Source organism: Peromyscus eremicus, chromosome 15 (assembly GCF_949786415.1).
Source record: "Peromyscus eremicus chromosome 15, PerEre_H2_v1, whole genome shotgun sequence".
NCBI lineage: Eukaryota > Metazoa > Chordata > Mammalia > Rodentia > Cricetidae > Peromyscus > Peromyscus eremicus.
The window spans coordinates 81,781,480-81,799,164 of NC_081431.1; the positions used below are offsets into that span (position 1 = coordinate 81,781,480).

The 17,685-nt window shown below is 40.6% G+C and overlaps 1 protein-coding gene across 3 annotated transcripts in view; it reads left to right on the forward strand.

The window, feature by feature from the left end:
- The window catches only part of LOC131925151 (contactin-associated protein like 5-1-like), an 898,625-nt gene that overhangs the window by 732,619 nt on the left and 148,321 nt on the right, over positions 1–17,685 (forward strand). For all 3 annotated transcript variants that reach the window (XM_059280428.1, XM_059280429.1, XM_059280430.1), the window contains exons 15-16: positions 10,773–10,900; positions 11,071–11,241. In XM_059280428.1, coding sequence (XP_059136411.1) covers positions 10,773–10,900; positions 11,071–11,241 — 299 coding nt within the window. The remainder of the gene's footprint in view (positions 1–10,772; positions 10,901–11,070; positions 11,242–17,685) is intronic.

Sequence of the window (17,685 nt, forward strand, 5' to 3'; positions counted from 1 at the left end):
TACATGTACTCCTGTACACACACACACACACACACACACACACACACACACACACACGTACACACACACACACACACACACACTCAGGTACACAAATAATCTCAGAAAAAGAATAAACATTGTCTGCATCTGCTTCTGTAATATATAGACCATGAGTTCAGAATATCATAGAGCTGCTTGGGTACAGTGGTGAATTCCTTTAGATTCCTCCACCACTGCAAATTCTTCATGTGGAAAATGTCAGATAAAGTTGGCTGAAGGTCAGATGTCAACCTCTTTCTCCTTTGGTCTACCTCTTTACTTTGCAGTGAATTTTATTACAGCATTATAGAGACCTACACACTTCGTGTCCTGGATGGAGAACATATCTCTATGAACCACCAGCCTACAATCTATCTGGTCCTGATGCAGTAGACATTTGATGAAAGTTTCAGGGAAACAAATTCAGAACATCTTTGGAGAGGGATATATTAATTGCTTTTCTTTATACATAAAAAAGAAATTTCAGGAAGAAGGTCCTATTTTGGCTCATAGTCTAAGGATGTAATCAATCATGACAGGAAGTCATTGTGGCCTGAGCTTGAGGCAGCTGGTGACATTGTGTTCACAGTCAGGAAGCAGAGAACGATGAATACTGAGGCTCAGCTCACTTTCTCCCTTTTACTCAGTCTGGGACTTTGGTCTAGAAAATGGCACTGCCCACATTTAGCATAGGCCTTCCCACTTCAAGTAAACCAGTCTAGACACTCCCTCACAAACATGCCCAGAAGTTTGTTTCATGTGACTCTAGATCCTATTAACAATCAAGAGGAGCAATCAGATTAAGCATCATCTTCAGGTTTAGGGGAGTTGTGTGAAGTTTTTCTTTTCTTTTTCTTTTGGCAGTTGTGTTACAAAACAAACCAAAATAAAAAGAAGCCAACTAAAATCCTCTAATCCCAGGCGCTCAGTCAGATTTACTCATGAGTTTGAGTCCTAAGTCCCTTCACTGTATCTGGTATTAGACAGTATTTGAAGATTTATAGGCTCAGAATAAAATGCCTCCACTTTATACTGTACAACTAGAGAAGCTGACACAGGGAGAAAATGCAAGGTGGAAACTGCCATTGGAAATGGAGTGTTCCTTCTTTGGTGTGTTTTTCCTGGAGGCACACTGCACGTGTGCCCTTTCTCACAGTACAATTGTCAGCACTTAGTTGATTGCACCTCAACCAATGCTGCACATTAGCATTGCACTGGGGATACCAGCTGCACCTCACTCACTGAAGGTGAAGCACTCCTGCACTTTCTCTAGAACATTCCACAGATCATGCCATCCACTCCCATCCCAGCCTCCCTCTCTGCTGACCTGATTATTAGTTCACTGACCTCTGCATCATTTATGAGCTGATTTACCTTCATTACCTGTGCTGCCCTACAGGGACTTACCAAAAGGCCTTTTCCCCACTGCTCTTGTGCCAGCACACTTGTATGTGTGCAGATGCACATGCACATGTATGCATGAGTATGTTTAGGACTGAAGTCAACATTCAGTGCTGTTCTTCAAGTGCTATCCACCTTGGTTTGACCTGAAGCTCCTTTATCTAGCTAGGCCAGCTGGCCAGTGATCCTTAGGGATCTGCCTGTCTCTGCTTCTACAGAGGAGAAGGATTATAATCATGTATTGCCATCCTAAGTTTAATTTTACCTGTGTTCTGGATATCAAACCCAGGTTTTCATGCTTGTGCAGCACTCAGTTGACTAATTGAGTCATTTTCTCAGCACTTGTGAGACCTTTTAGCACCATATAGATTAATACATATATCATAACTCCTTTTATTTCTTTATGGAATAAGCAACTTCTCTTAGGGTTATCAGAGTTTTTAGATACAGGTCTTGCTCAAAAACTGTCTTACTTTGCTCTCTAATGTTGTGATGAAATACCCAAGGTAGGTTAGAGAATGAGGAGTTTATTCAGACCTAGAGTTCTAGAGGGATACATGTGCATCATCGTCATGGTAGAAAAGCATGGTGGCAGGCGGGCTTGGTGACTGAAGCACAGAGCTGAAAGCTTACAACTTAAACTGCAAGCAGGGAGCTGGATGAGCAAAATAGAAATGATGTGAAACTTCAAAACCTAAAATCTTGCCACCAGTGACATACTGCCTCCAACAAGTCTACATCTCCTAAACCTCCTCAAAGAGCACAAGCAACTGGGAACCAAGTATTAAAATATCTGAGCCTATGGGGATGTTCTCATTCAAACCCCCATAACCAACCTACTAGGAGTCAAAGGAAAGGTACTGAAATTTCCTGTTAGGATGCTTTCTTTACCATGAGAATCCATGCTGAACAATCAATTACAAAGTCTAAGGGCGAAGAGGTCTAGAAGTTCGCATCCTTTTGATGAAGAAGAGGTTAAAATCTGGAGTACACTCTTTCAAGTTTCACTGGTGACTTGAGAACAACTTGTATTTTTTGGTGAACATTTTGGAGAACACGTTATTACAAGATTTCATTGAGTTAACTTTCCTAGGGTGATGTCATAAATATCTTGTTATTTGAGCTAGGGTTCTAGTGACAGATCCAAGAGCCAATTCCATCCAAGTTTTACTAAGCAAATCAATGAGTTTACTGAACTTCCTTATACAGCACTGTGAGGGATTACTTATTGAAATATGACTGGCATCCAAACATCTGTGTCACCTCAAAGACCCACCCAATCATGAATGATAACCTCATGGAAACTGCATCCTGGAGGCTCCCCTTCAGCTGGCCTTCCACATCCTATATATTCCAGTATCTTCCAAGATAACTTTCAGATGGGGTAAGACAGGAAGGAGTAATATCTGGAATCCCAGGTGAGAGTACTTGACCCACCCACCTCTCCTTCTACTGGAGAGTATCTACAACTCCATAATAGACTTCCTACCTCTGTATTGTTCTGCTCAATTAGTTGCCATGGCTATGGAGCTCAGAAAATATTCACTCCAAGGACCATCTTATTATCCTCCCAATATCACAGTGTATGTTTTACTGCATGTGGTGTTGTTCATGTTAAGTGAATTGACTGAATACCACTCTGTGCCAACCAGCCAAGAAAAAAGCAGAGAAAAGCCAGGTCATATATTCTTTGTCTCTGAAGCATCCATAGGAAAGTGTGGAAAGTGCTCCTTAGTCATGAGTGTATCAATATGATACATTTGATAGCAGGGTTAAGAAGCTTGGGTGTAGAAACAGGGTCAAGAATTCTGGGGAGCTGGATTTCAAAGAAAAGAAGTAGCTAAGGTGGAACAACTACACTAGTGTCATATGAAAAGGAGAGAACTTTTGTGCATGCAGACTGAGAAATACGAAAGCGTATCAAAATCACTGTATAAACACGTTGGTGGTGTTGTTATAGGAAGTGAAGGAATGGAACAAGAAAATATCAGATGATGGAATGTGTCTGGTGTGTGTGTGTGTGTGTGTGTGTGTGTGTGTGTGTGTGTGTAAAGACTAGAGGTCAATTTCAAGTGACATTCTTCAGGAGCTGTCTATCTTTATCTTGAGACTTTGTCTCTTACTAGAACCAGGAGGAGGGTGTCAAGTAAACTAGGCTAGTCAACCTGAAAGTGCAAAGGATCTTCCTGTCTCTGACTCCCCAACTCTAGAGCTGTGAACTTATGCCACTACACCTGGTACTTATTGCCTGCCTCAGTTTCGCTATACTTGTGCTACGAGCAGTTTCCTCATCAGCTATGGAATAAGCCCCAGATCACTGAACTTCTTATAGAAATACCAGTGAGCTAGTTTTATCAGCACAAAATATTGTATCAGTGTTAGCCATAAGATCTGGTAGAATCTGAAAATGCATCTGCCACTTCTCTACATAATTCTACTGTCTACTGAATAAAGGAAAGTACAAAGCCAAAAAGAATCCAAAAGACCTTCCCTACATGCATGGCTAACAGATCTGAGCTGACTTTCCACATATTTAAATAGTTTTGTTTCAGGTCCTTATATTTCCACTAGTATCCCCAGTGCTCTGTGTGAATGTTAGAATCTTCAAGAACTTTAGTTCTTCAAGAACTAAAATTCTCCCAATTTCTGCTATTGGATAAAGTCAATCATAAAGCAAAATTGGGTTGGTGGAACAGTTTAATCCATTATACATGCTAGACAGAGATGTCAGTTAAAAGTTCTGAGATGTGCTTCATGAACCATACATAATATTCACATCCCAGAAAACTTATCCTTGAGGTTCTGATGGTGATGGCATAGTGAATGTCATGTGACTCAGTGACAGAACTGCTATTCCAGCTGAGTTAAAGGATTCTCTTAACTTCACCAAATCCTCAGCAGTGAGGATTCCAGAGAGGTTTCAGAGAATCTCTGAAATCACATGGAGAGCATCCATCTTCCTTCTTGCTAAGTAAGGCTTCCCAAGGAGCCTTAGGCAAACCCTTCCACTGCTTGTGACTGATTCTTCTTTTCTCTATTACAATAGACCTTGGTGACTTAGCTCTTAGTGTCATATGTTCCAATGAGATCAAGTAAACTAGGAAATTGAGTGGGTATCATATGTTTGATGAAAGGGAGAAAGAGCTGAAAATAAGATGGAGATACATGGGAATAAAAATATTACTCAATTAGCATTTCTAGAAGAACCATTTTGCTTAAAATTAAAGGAAGCCAAAACTAGATAAATCAGTCAGGGGTACACTCAGCCCACGTATCTGTTGGTGTTTGGTTCCTGGTCTACTACTCATACTAAAATGCCCAGATATTCTGATCTTTCATATAAAGTGGCATAACATTTACAAGGAATATGTACAGCCCTTCTGTCAATCATCATCAGATCATTGTATTGCCTCATATAAAGCTAATAGACTTTAGTTTTACCATGTTGTTTAGAGAACATTGACAGGCTTGCCATTGCCTAGTACAAACACAAGTTTATTTTAAGTATTTTCTCTCTATAGTGGTTTGAGTCTGTGAATAAAGAACCTATGGAGAGAAGGGATATAGTGTCCTATGAAAGTGATTATTCAAGGGTTTCCGTAACGGTCAAAATCTAAATAGTAAAGTGAGGGGGAATAAAGATATAAGTAAATCAATCTTGATGTCCAACAACAGAGAATTGAATGAGGAAAATATGGTATACAAGCATAAAGGTTTTCAGTAGTAAATAAATGAAGTTAGTTTTTTGTGTTATTTTTTGTATGAAATTAAGTGCAATTAGAATAATCATATTAATCATAATAAGCAAATCACAGAATAAAGAAAATACACTTTTTCTCTCATTTGTGGATCCTTGCTTTTTTATATATACACAAGGTTTTGTGTGTGTGTATGTGTGTGTGTGTGTGTGTGTGTGTGTGTGTGTATGTAAATTTCCACACATAATTATGAGCATGGGTGGGTGTTTTCATGTGTGTTTGTGTGAAGAACAAAGGATGAAGTTGAGTGTCTCCTGTTGTTCTTCGTCTCTTTCATTTCTTGACCCAGGGTCTTTTACTAAACTGGAAACTGGCTGACCAATGACTCCATGGATCCTCCGGTCCTCTGGACTGCTAGGGTTACAGACTAATACAGGCATGTCGTTTTTGAGGGATCTAAGCTCAAACCCTCATGTGTTGGTGATTAGCATTTTCACCTACGAATCATCTAGCTCCCCAGACCACAAGGCAAAGTTTTCTGAAGCAGTTTGCTAGACCCCCGAGGGTGTGCAAGAAAACTCAGGGAACAGCATGGTCCTGAACGTGGTGTAGGGGAGTATTAGGCTTTTCAGAGAGGAGAAAGTTACCATCAGAGAGGGAGGGAAGCATGATTGTGTCACATGTTGAAGGTGGGGAGACACTGCAACCGGGGCCTCCTGGGGACAGCCCTTAGCCTGAATTGTAAGTTTTCTTATCCAAATACCAGGACCAATACAAGTGAAGCTCCCCTCACAGAGAGCTTCCCCCCACTTCCTTCCTCACCGAGAGTGCAGAGGAGTTGGGGGTTCCTAGTTCTAGTCACTGCGTTTGCCCTTGGTGCACCTTTTGTAAATCAGTGTTCCTGTCAGGGTGCCATCTGGAAAGGGGAGTCCGCCGTTCTCATTTTTAAATATCAGTATACTTTTAGGGGATTCTTCTGTTTTCTTTTTTCCTTTCTTATCATATTGAACCCTGGAGCCTTAACATACTATGTAGAGCTTAATTATGGTATGATACTGCAGTCATGAATGATGACTAATGACTCCTCTTGGACAGATGTTTAACTTTGTTCTTTGGTGGATTAAATCCAATTCAGACTTAACTGCTGTTGACTACATTGTTCTCCTCTGATATTATCAGAAGAAATCTCTTTTTTCCGTATGCATTTTTGTTGTGAATTAATTTTCTAATTTCTTTCAAAATTAGTTTTTAGTTCCAGAGAGGTAACTCAGACAATAGTATTCCCCACACAAGCATGAAACCTCAGCTTGATCCCCAGTATCCAAGGAAAAAGCCAGGTACAAAACCTAAAAAAAAAAAAAAAAATCCAGGCATGTTGTAGGCACTTGTAGCTCCAGTTCTGGACAGGTGGAGGGAGGCAAGACCTAGGGCTCTGTCAGCCTACCTCATCAGAACATTTTATTTGCTAATGTTGCTCAATCTACTTTTTGCTTTGTTTTGGAACTTTCTTCCAGTGGGCAAAAATTCTAAGTGGTTAAGTAGTTTGGGGAGCTGTTAGTCACTGGATTCTCATGTATATCTGGCCTCAGCGTCAAGTCGGCCCTTTCTGGTGGAGAGAGGTATGCCTGCCCTCTGTGAGGCCACTGTGCTCTCGGTGTTCAAAGAGTGAGTGAGTGAAGAGGAGGCCTTGCTGAGGTGAGGCTCAGGTCAGATCGGATGTGGCAGTCTCTTCCTCTTCTCCTTCCCAATGCCATTTCTCTTGTTCTGCTTCCACGGCCCATGAAAAAGCACACAGCTATACTTCAGACAATCCCAATGACTGTGTGAAGAAAAGTACAGAATTGTCATGATGCACAGAGAGAGAGAGCTAATTCTCCTCCTTTGCACATCTACAGCACTGATATTGTGAGCTGATCATGTACTCAGCACATACAGTTTTTGTTAATTTTTTGGCTGGTAGCACTGTCGTAGTCTGGATGCTAACCCTAATGAATCCCTAACTAAATTTTTATTATGGAACAGTATAATTATATCCCACATTTGTCATCTGTTAATTAGAGACTCTAAATCATTCAGCTTCTTGGAGCTTCAGGTTCTGATTTTATTTTTAAAAATAGAGAAAGGTGGGGTTGTTATTTCTGGAGATTGCTAGCTGAGTTAGCAAATAATCTTCATATCTATCACACGTGGCATGTAGTCAGTTTTGAAAAATGCACGTGGTTATTAATATTATTATTTTCTGTAATATTACAAAGTCTTTAATTAGAAGAGGCAACATTGGTTTATATATTAAATTTATGTTTATGAGAATTATAAATAAATATATATATGAAATAAATGGGCTAATACCAAGAAAGAAATACCATGCCAGTGTAATGAAATTCCCTTCAACTGTCAAATTCTGGGTGGAATAATGAGATAACTCTGAAGTCTGAAATACTCCAAAATAGGGCTTCTGGTAAATTCACCATGCAGTGGCTGGACCTGCTGTGTATGAATACAGCACAAGAGCTGTGAGTCTATAACTGAAGAGGCTGTGGTCTCCCACAGCATCACCCAAGGTGACCCAGGTGTAATCTCAGGGAGTCAGTCTTGAAAATGATTGCAAATTAGTAAACTGAAACCCAATCAATTGAATTGTGTAGTGTGTGGAGAAAGCCAGTGTGTGCAGAATGGGGATGGTCAACCAGAGACCAGCCTAGGACAGCTCAAGGACTCAGAGCTGTTACTTTGTGTGCAGCAATGTCCAGGGAAGACAGTGACCACATGGTGATACACCAGCTTCCAGCCAGGAGATCTCTGCCAGTAGGACATCAGAGAGTGTGTTCACACACAAATGTGTTAATATTTGGGAGGCTGTTCTTGGTTTCACAAGCTGGTCATTCCATTTCACATCTTGGACCCTGAGAAAAAGAATTTCAGAATTGTGCCATTTGCTGAACAAAGCTGGGATGTGAAAACAGAAATGACCAGAAGTGATGGAAGTTCTATGGACGCCATCAGTGTTAGTTAGAACATAAGCAGAGTAAATGACGAAACTACTAGATTGTGTGGCACACAATTGTGAATCAACATTTCTCAGATGTAGATGACTCTAGGTACATCTTTCTCTGTCGCTGGTGTAAACCAGTTGCATTTACCAATGTGGCTATTTGTTTTAGACATCAACTTTCTATAACGTAGAATTTCAGGAAAGACAGTTTCATTGAGGATCTACATTGGGTTGGACTGAGGGTATTGTCATAATTGACGTAAGGAGAACAAGTTCACTATGGAAAACACCATTCCCAGGGAAGGAATCCTGAATTCTTTTTATTGTTTAACGTTTCCAGATAAAAATCATTCCTGATAATGTGATTTACACTACTGAACCACATATACATTTTCCTGTGGTATCTGGAAGAGCCTTTTTATACTTAGCATGCTTTTTATATATGCCAATATGCTGACATAAGGGCAACAATTAGATGTGGACAAGATATCATGGAGTCTAAGGGGGGTACAAGCCAGCATAATGGACAGACTTCAGAACCCAGCATGTGTAGCCGGAAAATGAAAATGGGATGGAATAGCTTGACACAGCAAGTTATGGTTTCTTCAGGAGAGAGTCTGGATTTTGTCTTTACTTCACTGAGGGTGTTTGAGTTCCACTTTACAATCTCTACTGTGAATACTTTTGAACAAAAAAGCAAATATGTTCTTTCTGTGTGTGTAACATGTATAGAAGTGATTTTTAGCTGAAGCAAAGCTTTATCATTTGAATGGCTTCTAAACAAAAGGACTCAAATTACAGATATTATATTATGTATTTTTTTGTATTTTTAATGGGGCTGTACAGAAAGGGTTCAGGTGAATATTTGGTTTATTTATAACCTAGATAAATTATTAAGTGTTTTTCTCCAAATCTCATGAGCTCAATTCTAAATCTTAAAATTTAATTTTCCACATGTGCTATGTAGCAAGAAATCTTCAATCCAGGATCATAGCTGGATGCCTATGAAATAAGTTGTCTTGCCCGAGGCCACAGAGTAGTTCAGGGACAAAGAAGACAACTAAAGTAAACGTCAGTGAGACTGATTCTGAGAATTGAATACAGACGAGACACTGTGCCCAGCAGCTGCGAATCTTATTTAATCCTCTGCAAGCTGCTATTCAGATGTGCACTCAACACACCAAGTGTTTCCTAAAGGACATCACTTACCTACACTACTAATGTATGTCCTTAAACACAAGACAGATACCAGGGAGGCAAAACCATGACTTGGTTCCCGACCTTTCTATCCTGTGATCCTGGGGAACAACTCAGTGCCTCCAAGCCACTTTCAACATTTGTAAATGGACATAGTGATGTACACTTCAGAGAAGAATTGTGTGGGCAAAGATCACACCTATCCTTAACAAATTTCATCCTGGAAGTATTTGCACAGTCAATGGAAATTTATTTATTTGAGTTGAATTTGTACTATTATTTTTCAAACATTGTTTTTATTTAATTTTGAAAATGTCATATATGAACACTATGTACTTGGATGGCATCCATCCTCTATAGTACCTTTTCTAGCTCCCTGGTATGTGTATGGGTATGTATACATATGTATGCATATTTTTATTTGTGTCTAGGCTGGTGCATGTGTATGTGTGTAAGTGCATATGTGGTGGCCAGAAACCGGCTTTTGTTGTGGGTACTGTAGAGTACATCTTATCTTTTGAGGCAAGGTCTCTTATTGGCCTAGACTTCACCAATTCAGCTAGGTTGGCTGGCAAGCAGGCCCCAGAGATCTGCCTGTCTCCACTTACCCAGCCTTATGGTTATAATCAAGTACAACAATGGCAGGTTTTCTTGTGTAGGTTCATAAGATCCGGATTCGGGTCTCTATGCTCATACACCAAGCAGATCAGACTGTCTAAGATATCTGCACAGCTCCACAATGCCAGGTTCTTACCTCCAATTTTAAGTTCTGTCTAGTGGTACCACCATCACCTTGATTCTGAAAGACAGCTTAAAAAGAGAAGGAAACATTGGCTTTCTCTATTCTTTTTAAACTTTCCTATTAAAAGAAAACTAGGTACTTCCTTTTTTGCATAATTAACAAGAACAAAGCCAGAGCCATTAACCAGCAAGGTCTTCCTAAAGAACAAAGCAAAAAGCAGCCAATAACTATAAAGATTCATTTTAACACAACTTAAAAGGTGATAAGGAACATTCAAGCCTGATTCAAAGCTGTCGGCAGGTGGTTCAGCCAAGTCCTGTGAGTGATTTTTGAGAGGGAATTGTGGTATCTATTTTCAAGTTAGGTCCTTAGATAGCAGGTCTTCTTTTATGGGAAAGAGAAGTGATGTTTAATGTCACATTAACACTGCAGTGAGCCTTTGGGTCCTCTTGGCCACAATCAGCACAGCGAACTTGGTAAACTACCTGTGCTCCTGCAAGCACATTTAGGGAAGACATAAAATCCAGTGGTGTTTGGAAGCAGGCGGTGGGTTCTGTAATTGGTATTCCAACTATTCACACAGGCCCGGAGATGAAAGGCCTTATGTTATGCTCCTCCTAACCCTAGCCAGGCTGCATCCAATCCAAGCGTCTTCACACAGATTCCCTAGATAATCTATATATTATTCTTCTTTTTTCCCCCTTAAATTTATGTTTTTCAGGACAAAGGATACTGGTTTTCTTACCTTCAAAGATCACTTGCCTGTAACTCAGATAATTATCACTGATACCAACAGATCAAACTCAGAAGCCGCTTGGAGAATTGGCCCTTTACGTTGCTATGGTGACCGTGAGTACAACACCCCCTTTTCTCTGAATTACGTGAACACAAGTTGTTTTGGTTCCCTTATCCCTTTTCCCTTCAGTGTCCTCCTAGTGTTGAAAATTCCCCCCAAGCCCATTGCTTTTCTACACCCAGTGGAAACACACACCCGTCCTGAAGGACTCTCTGCTTCACAGGACACTACTGGAATGCCGTTGCCTTTTCTACTGAAGCTTCTTACCTCCACTTTCCTACCTTCCATGCGGAATTCAGCGCTGACATTTCCTTCTTTTTTAAAACCACCGCTTTATCTGGAGTTTTCCTAGAGAACCTTGGCATGAAAGACTTCATCCGACTTGAAATGAGCTGTAAGTGCCTTTCTTTACGAGTTCAATGTCAGTGGTCCACAGTGAAGACTTCACTTTATCTTTGCCACCAGCCACATTTTGTTAATGTTGAGCCAATATAACCATAATCAGTAAAACTAGCACTGAAGCTGTCAAATCTCTGCAAATGTGTTATGATTTATTATGTTCTCTCAGCATGTGTCGGGTGGTTCTTCTGGATATGTGTATTCCAAAAGTATCTGTGCGTTACTTTTGCCAACTCCATTCTCTAGTAAGGCATGCCTATCTCTTACCTGTCCCTTTAAGTTTCCACACCTCAGGATTGCACTCTATGGGGAGCAAGGGTTCTCCTGATATTTGGGATTCACTTAACAATTGTATCCGTGCTTAAGAAGTCATTTTTTATGTGCTGGGAAGACAGCTCAATCAGTAAGTAAAGCACCTGTGTGCAAGCACAAGGAGCTGAGTTCAGTTCCCCAGAACCCAAGTAACATAGCCAGGCATTCCTATGCCAGAGGAGGCACAGACAGGTGGAGCCCTGCAGCTCCTCCAGCGGAACTGCTGATCTCTGGGTTCAGTGAGGGACTCTGTTCCACAAATGAGGTGGAGAATAATTGAGGAAGAACTTGGACATCCACCTCTGGCATGCCTGAGCACATCTTGACCAAGTAACACACACACACACACACACACACACACACACACACACACACACACATACACACACAATTTCTTATCTTTCACCAATAGGAGAGTATAACTAGTCAATGATAATTCATGCTGAATTTTCACTTCTTTCTTACCAGTAGCACTGTATGTGCAGGGTTAGATGCAGGATTTATACCTTTGGAATAGCCCTGCCCCCTCTCTGTGGGATCTGTGCATTAATGATTATTAAGCCAAATGGACACTAGAGAAATATGGATGGAAAGACATTCTACTGAAGGACAACGCATATCAGCATGCTAATAAGAATACATGAAAACACAAAAAGGAGAGAAATACAATGATTAATTATTTTTTATGAAAATGGAAAAACAACAATGTTTTAGTCTATTTCAGTAATAATAACTTTAAAAGTCTGTCCATAAGTTTGATTTTCTGCAAAGTTGTCAATGGCTTCACTAAAGTTAATTTCCTGTACTTGTTTTTGTTCAAATGTTACTATAAATTATATTAGCCTATTTATCTTCTAATACATTTAAAAGAGAATATTTTTATTCATTTTCAATGAGATTATTTTTCATATAAACTCAGATATTCAGAAGGTTTGGGAAGATTTTCAACAAAGTGACAAGTTGGTAAAGTAAAACATTTTTTTTAAACTCCAATAATTATAACATTCTCCATATCTTTTTCTTTTAACCAGAATCAATTCTAGTGACCTCAAAATATCAAAGTAATCAAAAATCTTTGGAACAAATATTTGAATGCAGAATTCATCGTAGATTTTGCTCCTGTTAAGGAGAGACTGAACCAAACTATCAAGGGTTTGCAGTAACTTGAGTTCTTCTGCTTCTTGTGCTGCCACTTGTGTTATTAAGTGTACATTCATGTTACATTAGAGAGGGACGTGAAACACAGTGAAACTCTGTCTCAGAAAACAAGGCTTGGAGGGAATCCTGAGGAATGACACCAATACTGTCCCCTAGCCTCTCCATGCAGGTGCACACACGTGCTTCTGGGATCTTTAGACTAAGTGGTCTCCACTACCTGTACCCTGCCTTGCTCGTACTCTGCTTGTGACCACAGCTTGCTTGATCTTGTCCTTGAACATCCCTCTACCCTTGTCTAAATGGATATTTTCCGATAGTTTGAGTGAGGTGATTGACCATGTCACCGTGATTTAACTGCATGAGATACCCTTGAAAGCTAAGCAAACATCTTATCCTCAGATATTGGACATTTGAGAGTTCCCCACTAGAAGACAAGTACATTTGCAGAAAGGCAGGGTGGAGGTTTTGTGTAGGTCTCCAGCACATGGGTGAGCTGCTAAGTGTTTCTTTTGCAGTTGCAGACTACACATGGGAAAAGGGAGTGTCTCCATGTTACTTTTCACTTATTGTCCAAGGACACACTCTACTAATAGGGGAAGCTTTTGTGATTTTGGTGTAAAATAAAAATCCTTCATACCTAACTTGCTCAGACTCTGCAAAGCAGGTAGAATACCAACCATTCCACAGTGTGGACGTAATAACCTCAATGTAAAATTTAATAAAAAATCAGGCCCCGAAGCCTTTTCATTCATTAATCCCGCAGTCAATGTTATGGTATATTAACACAAGATAATCACCAGTGATTGAGTGTTAATTACAGATCAGTGTCCAATTTGTTTGTACTTTGTAGCAGCGCACTGTGCCCTTTGGGCAGTATAATTTCTTTAATTCAATTTAGTATTAAATTTATAAAAACACAGAAATAAAACCTGTAATATAATTGTTTGATGTTTACTGTCATTATACTGTCAAATATTACTTTCTAAAACACAAGCATTTTGTATTAAATATCTTAAAGTGTTAGACCTGAGAATGTGAATGTAGTTCAGCAACAAAGAGGACTAGCTAGCACACACAAGACCCCGAGTTCAGTCCCTACCAATAGAAACTAAATACATACATGAACATAAAGTCAGCAAAATATAAGGCCTCATATTTCCTAAACTTCTTAATATTGTTGTTGTTGCTACTGCTATGAAGGGGAAAACTGTAACAAAATATCAAAAATCTTACTCTTCATAGCTACAGATCCAGTAACATTACTCATTTAAGCAGATGGACTTTGCATGCTAAAGATGTCATAGCAAGAAATCATGTAGACCAGCTCCTTGGAAAGGAAAGGTCCTTTAACAGCTGCACTGACTCAGAGGAGACACAGTCCCATCCCTAGAGAGTTCTCCTCTTTGCTATTTAAACAGCAAGGTTGATATGTCCATTGAGAGTAAGTTGTCTAGCACAGAGCAGTATTGTCCTCATCTCTGATCTGGGCTAGGAGTTGAGGACACATGAATGCCTCTTTGTTAAGCTTTGAGCTAAGCAATGGGAAAAGCAGTGGAGGGTAGACACCAAAGTATTCCCTGCAGGGTACAGTGACACATTCTTGCTGTAGAGGTGAGGGAGAACATTCAGTGGCCTTTTCTAGGCTTCTTTGATCCTTGGAACCCTTGTGAGGCATTCCTCCTCTATAGGCTCTTCCTTTGACAATCTTCCCTCAACAGAGTGGTGAGCTCATGTTGTTTCATTCATCTCTTAACTCCCCAGGAACTTGATCCGGCTTGATGAATACCATCCAAAGGCCCCTTAGATTTGTCCTGAACAATATAGGAGCAAACAATGAGAAAATATCTATCATTTAAGAGGAACATTTAAGTGAGACATTTAAGGGGGAAGTTTATGATAGTATGAGAGTGTTACTGCATCCCATTTCCTATCCAGGGCCATGAGAATATGTGATTACCTCTGTGCCCTGCCACAAAGTCTGGAGTCAAGCCCATGTTGGCTTATGGTACCATCTGCTCATTCATACTTTTATATTCAACTGCATCTAGTTATCTCTATTATGTATTCTAGCCATGATAGCCATGGGAGACTACATAGACTATAGGGTATTTGAAGTTGGAGGCAAGAGTTAAACATACAATCTCTACCCATGGTAATACCAAAGGCCACACGGATACCCAGGGTCAAGGTCACAAACTCTGGCCATGTTCATGTCTGAGATCCATGCTGCCACCAGGAATACCAATCTGGGTACTCTGCACTGCCACATGGGGCCATGGTGTCATCCAGGTCTGGGCTGCTGCCAAAGGTCACGTCTAGATCCATATTCCTACTGAAGCTGGGGTCTGTGATCATGTCCATGGCCCAAGTCACCACAGGCGTTCATAGTATTATGTATGTTGAAATCCAAGGGTCATGTTGAGCTGACCCTGCTCCTCATTTTCCCTAGGGTAGCTGACCCTGCCTCTTTCTAGACACTACAACAAGAGAGCTGGTCTCACACACTTGGGAGAGCTGTCCCATGCACTTGGGAGAAATGGCCCCATTTCTCACCATGGGCATAGGAGAGCTGGCCCCAATAACATGGGCCTAGGAGAGTGGGCTCTGCATTGTGCCTGAGGGGGGCGGGTGGTCCCAGTGACCCAGATCAACCAGTTCAACTAGCACTCAAACCCACATCCTAGGCCTCAGGTTGGCCCACCCTAAGATCTAACCTATCTGTGACCTGCTGGAGTTCAGTAAAGGGACTGGTCCTGTGGAACTATATTAATACGATCTCCATGACTTGGGGCAACAGCATGATATCCGAGAGGTTTTGGTGAGGATCCAGTGATGCTGGTGTGCCAGAGGCCTTGAACCAGACCAATGACTCATTGCAATGAACGTTTTGTGGGTGGGGTTGAACGGACAGAAGGGTAGACTGTGAGACACTCCACAGCACCCAGTGCCACTAGGATGAATGAAGAGGTATTGAAAAGATGGAGGATCGAGTTATTTTTGCTGTTGTTGTTTGTTTTGTTTTGTTTTTAATTGATTGTGAGGGAAGATTTCTTTTGGAGGGAGGCTACAGGAGTTAGGGAAGGACGTGGAGGGACTGGAAGGTAAGTGGGATTGGAGAGCATGTTGTGAAATTCCGAAAGAATCTGTAAAGAATTATGTTACAAAAAAAAATAAAATGAAAGCTCTAGAAGCATATTATCAGGATTTAAATCTTAGTTTTAGCCACTGTGACAACTTGTGCTCAGTTCCCTCACTGATGAAAATACTCCTGTCTAACAAGTTTGTATTGAGGCCTTACTGAATTCAGTGACAGAAAATGCTATGCAATGTCTGGCTTGTGTGATGCCCTTAATAAATATTAATGTTACTACTAGTACTATTTTACTGATTCTTTAAAGTCCAGAAGGAATGGTTTAAATATTATTTGTCTTTGATAGTTACTTGAATAAAGATCAGCAGTAACAAAACATTTAAAAGAGCTTTTTACAAAGATCCTGGAACCCAAGTATAAAAACAAAAAGCAGCAGCTAAAGAGAACTGCAGCATTTATTCATTTTGAGGAGTCCAGCCTTGGTTTTTGCCAGAGTTATGTACATAAAAGCACAGGATGGAGGGCTGGGCCTGTAGTAAGTGAGCTTGCTCTACTCAAGCACAATGTTAGTGTATGGTCTGTGATAAGTAAAAAATTATCTACAACAGTGTTTCTCAACATTTCTAATGCTTTGCCCTTTAACACAGTTCCCCCTGTTGTGGTGACTCCCAAGCACAAAATTATTTTCCTTGCTACTCCATAACTGTAATTTTACTACTGTTATGAATCATAACGTAAGTATCTGATATGCTGGATATCTGATGTGTGACCCTTGTGAAAGGGTCATTCAACCCCCAAAGGAGTCATGACCTACAAGTTGAGAACCACTACTCTACAGCTTGCAGACTAGTTGGGGAGACAAACAGTCAGATCGTATGGTACAGGTGATGCATGGTATAGCTAAGCTCAGTACAGACACGAAGCCCAACTTGGTGAGAGAATTGGGCAAGGACAGCAGAGCATCTAGCCTCCTACAAAGGTATGCTGACTGATGGTAACCCAATACCTTTAAACTAACCATGCAGGGAGAATTTTACCAAAATATTTAATACTTCTCCCCCATATTCCCATGAATCATTGTCCTGTATACATAGAGATAGATATATGTGAAAGCCAGCCATCTCTCAATAAATGTTTGATTTTGAGATGAGCAGATTTTCAAGATGGAACTAGTGATCTAAATAAGAAATAGATATGGGCAGTGGTGGTATATGCCTCTAATCCTAGTACTGAGGATTCAAAAGCAGATGGATCTCTATGAGTTTGAGGCCAGCCTGGTCTGCAAAAGAAGATCTGGACAGCCAGGGCTACATAGAGAAATACTATCTGGACAAACAACCAAAAAGAAAGAAAGAAAGATAGAAAGAAAGAAAGAAAGAAAGAAAGAAAGAAAGAAAGAAAGAAAGAAAGAAAGAAAGAAAGAAGGGAGGGAGGGAGAAAGGGAGGGAGGGAGGGAGAGAGGGAGAGAGGGAGGGAGGGAGGGAGAGAGAGAGGGAGGGAGGGAGAGAGAGAGGGAGGGAGGGAGGGAGGGAGGGAGAGAGAGAGAGAGAGAGAGAGAGAGAGAGAGAGAGAGAGAGAGAGAGAGAGAGAGAGAGAAGAAAAAGAAACTGAGGCTAAAGAGAGGGCTCAATGGCTAATCGCACTTGCTCTTCTTACAGAAGACCCATGTTCAGTCAACAGCACCTATGTGGTCATTCTAGCCATGTGTAATGCCAGTTTCAGGGGATCCATCACCCTTTCTGGCTTCTTCCCCTATCAGACATGCATGGGGTGTACAGACATACAATAAGGCAAAACATATTTATAAAATAAATAAATATCTAAAGCAATTAAAACAGACACAGAAAAGAGAAACCAGGTCTGGGGGAATGAATGGCT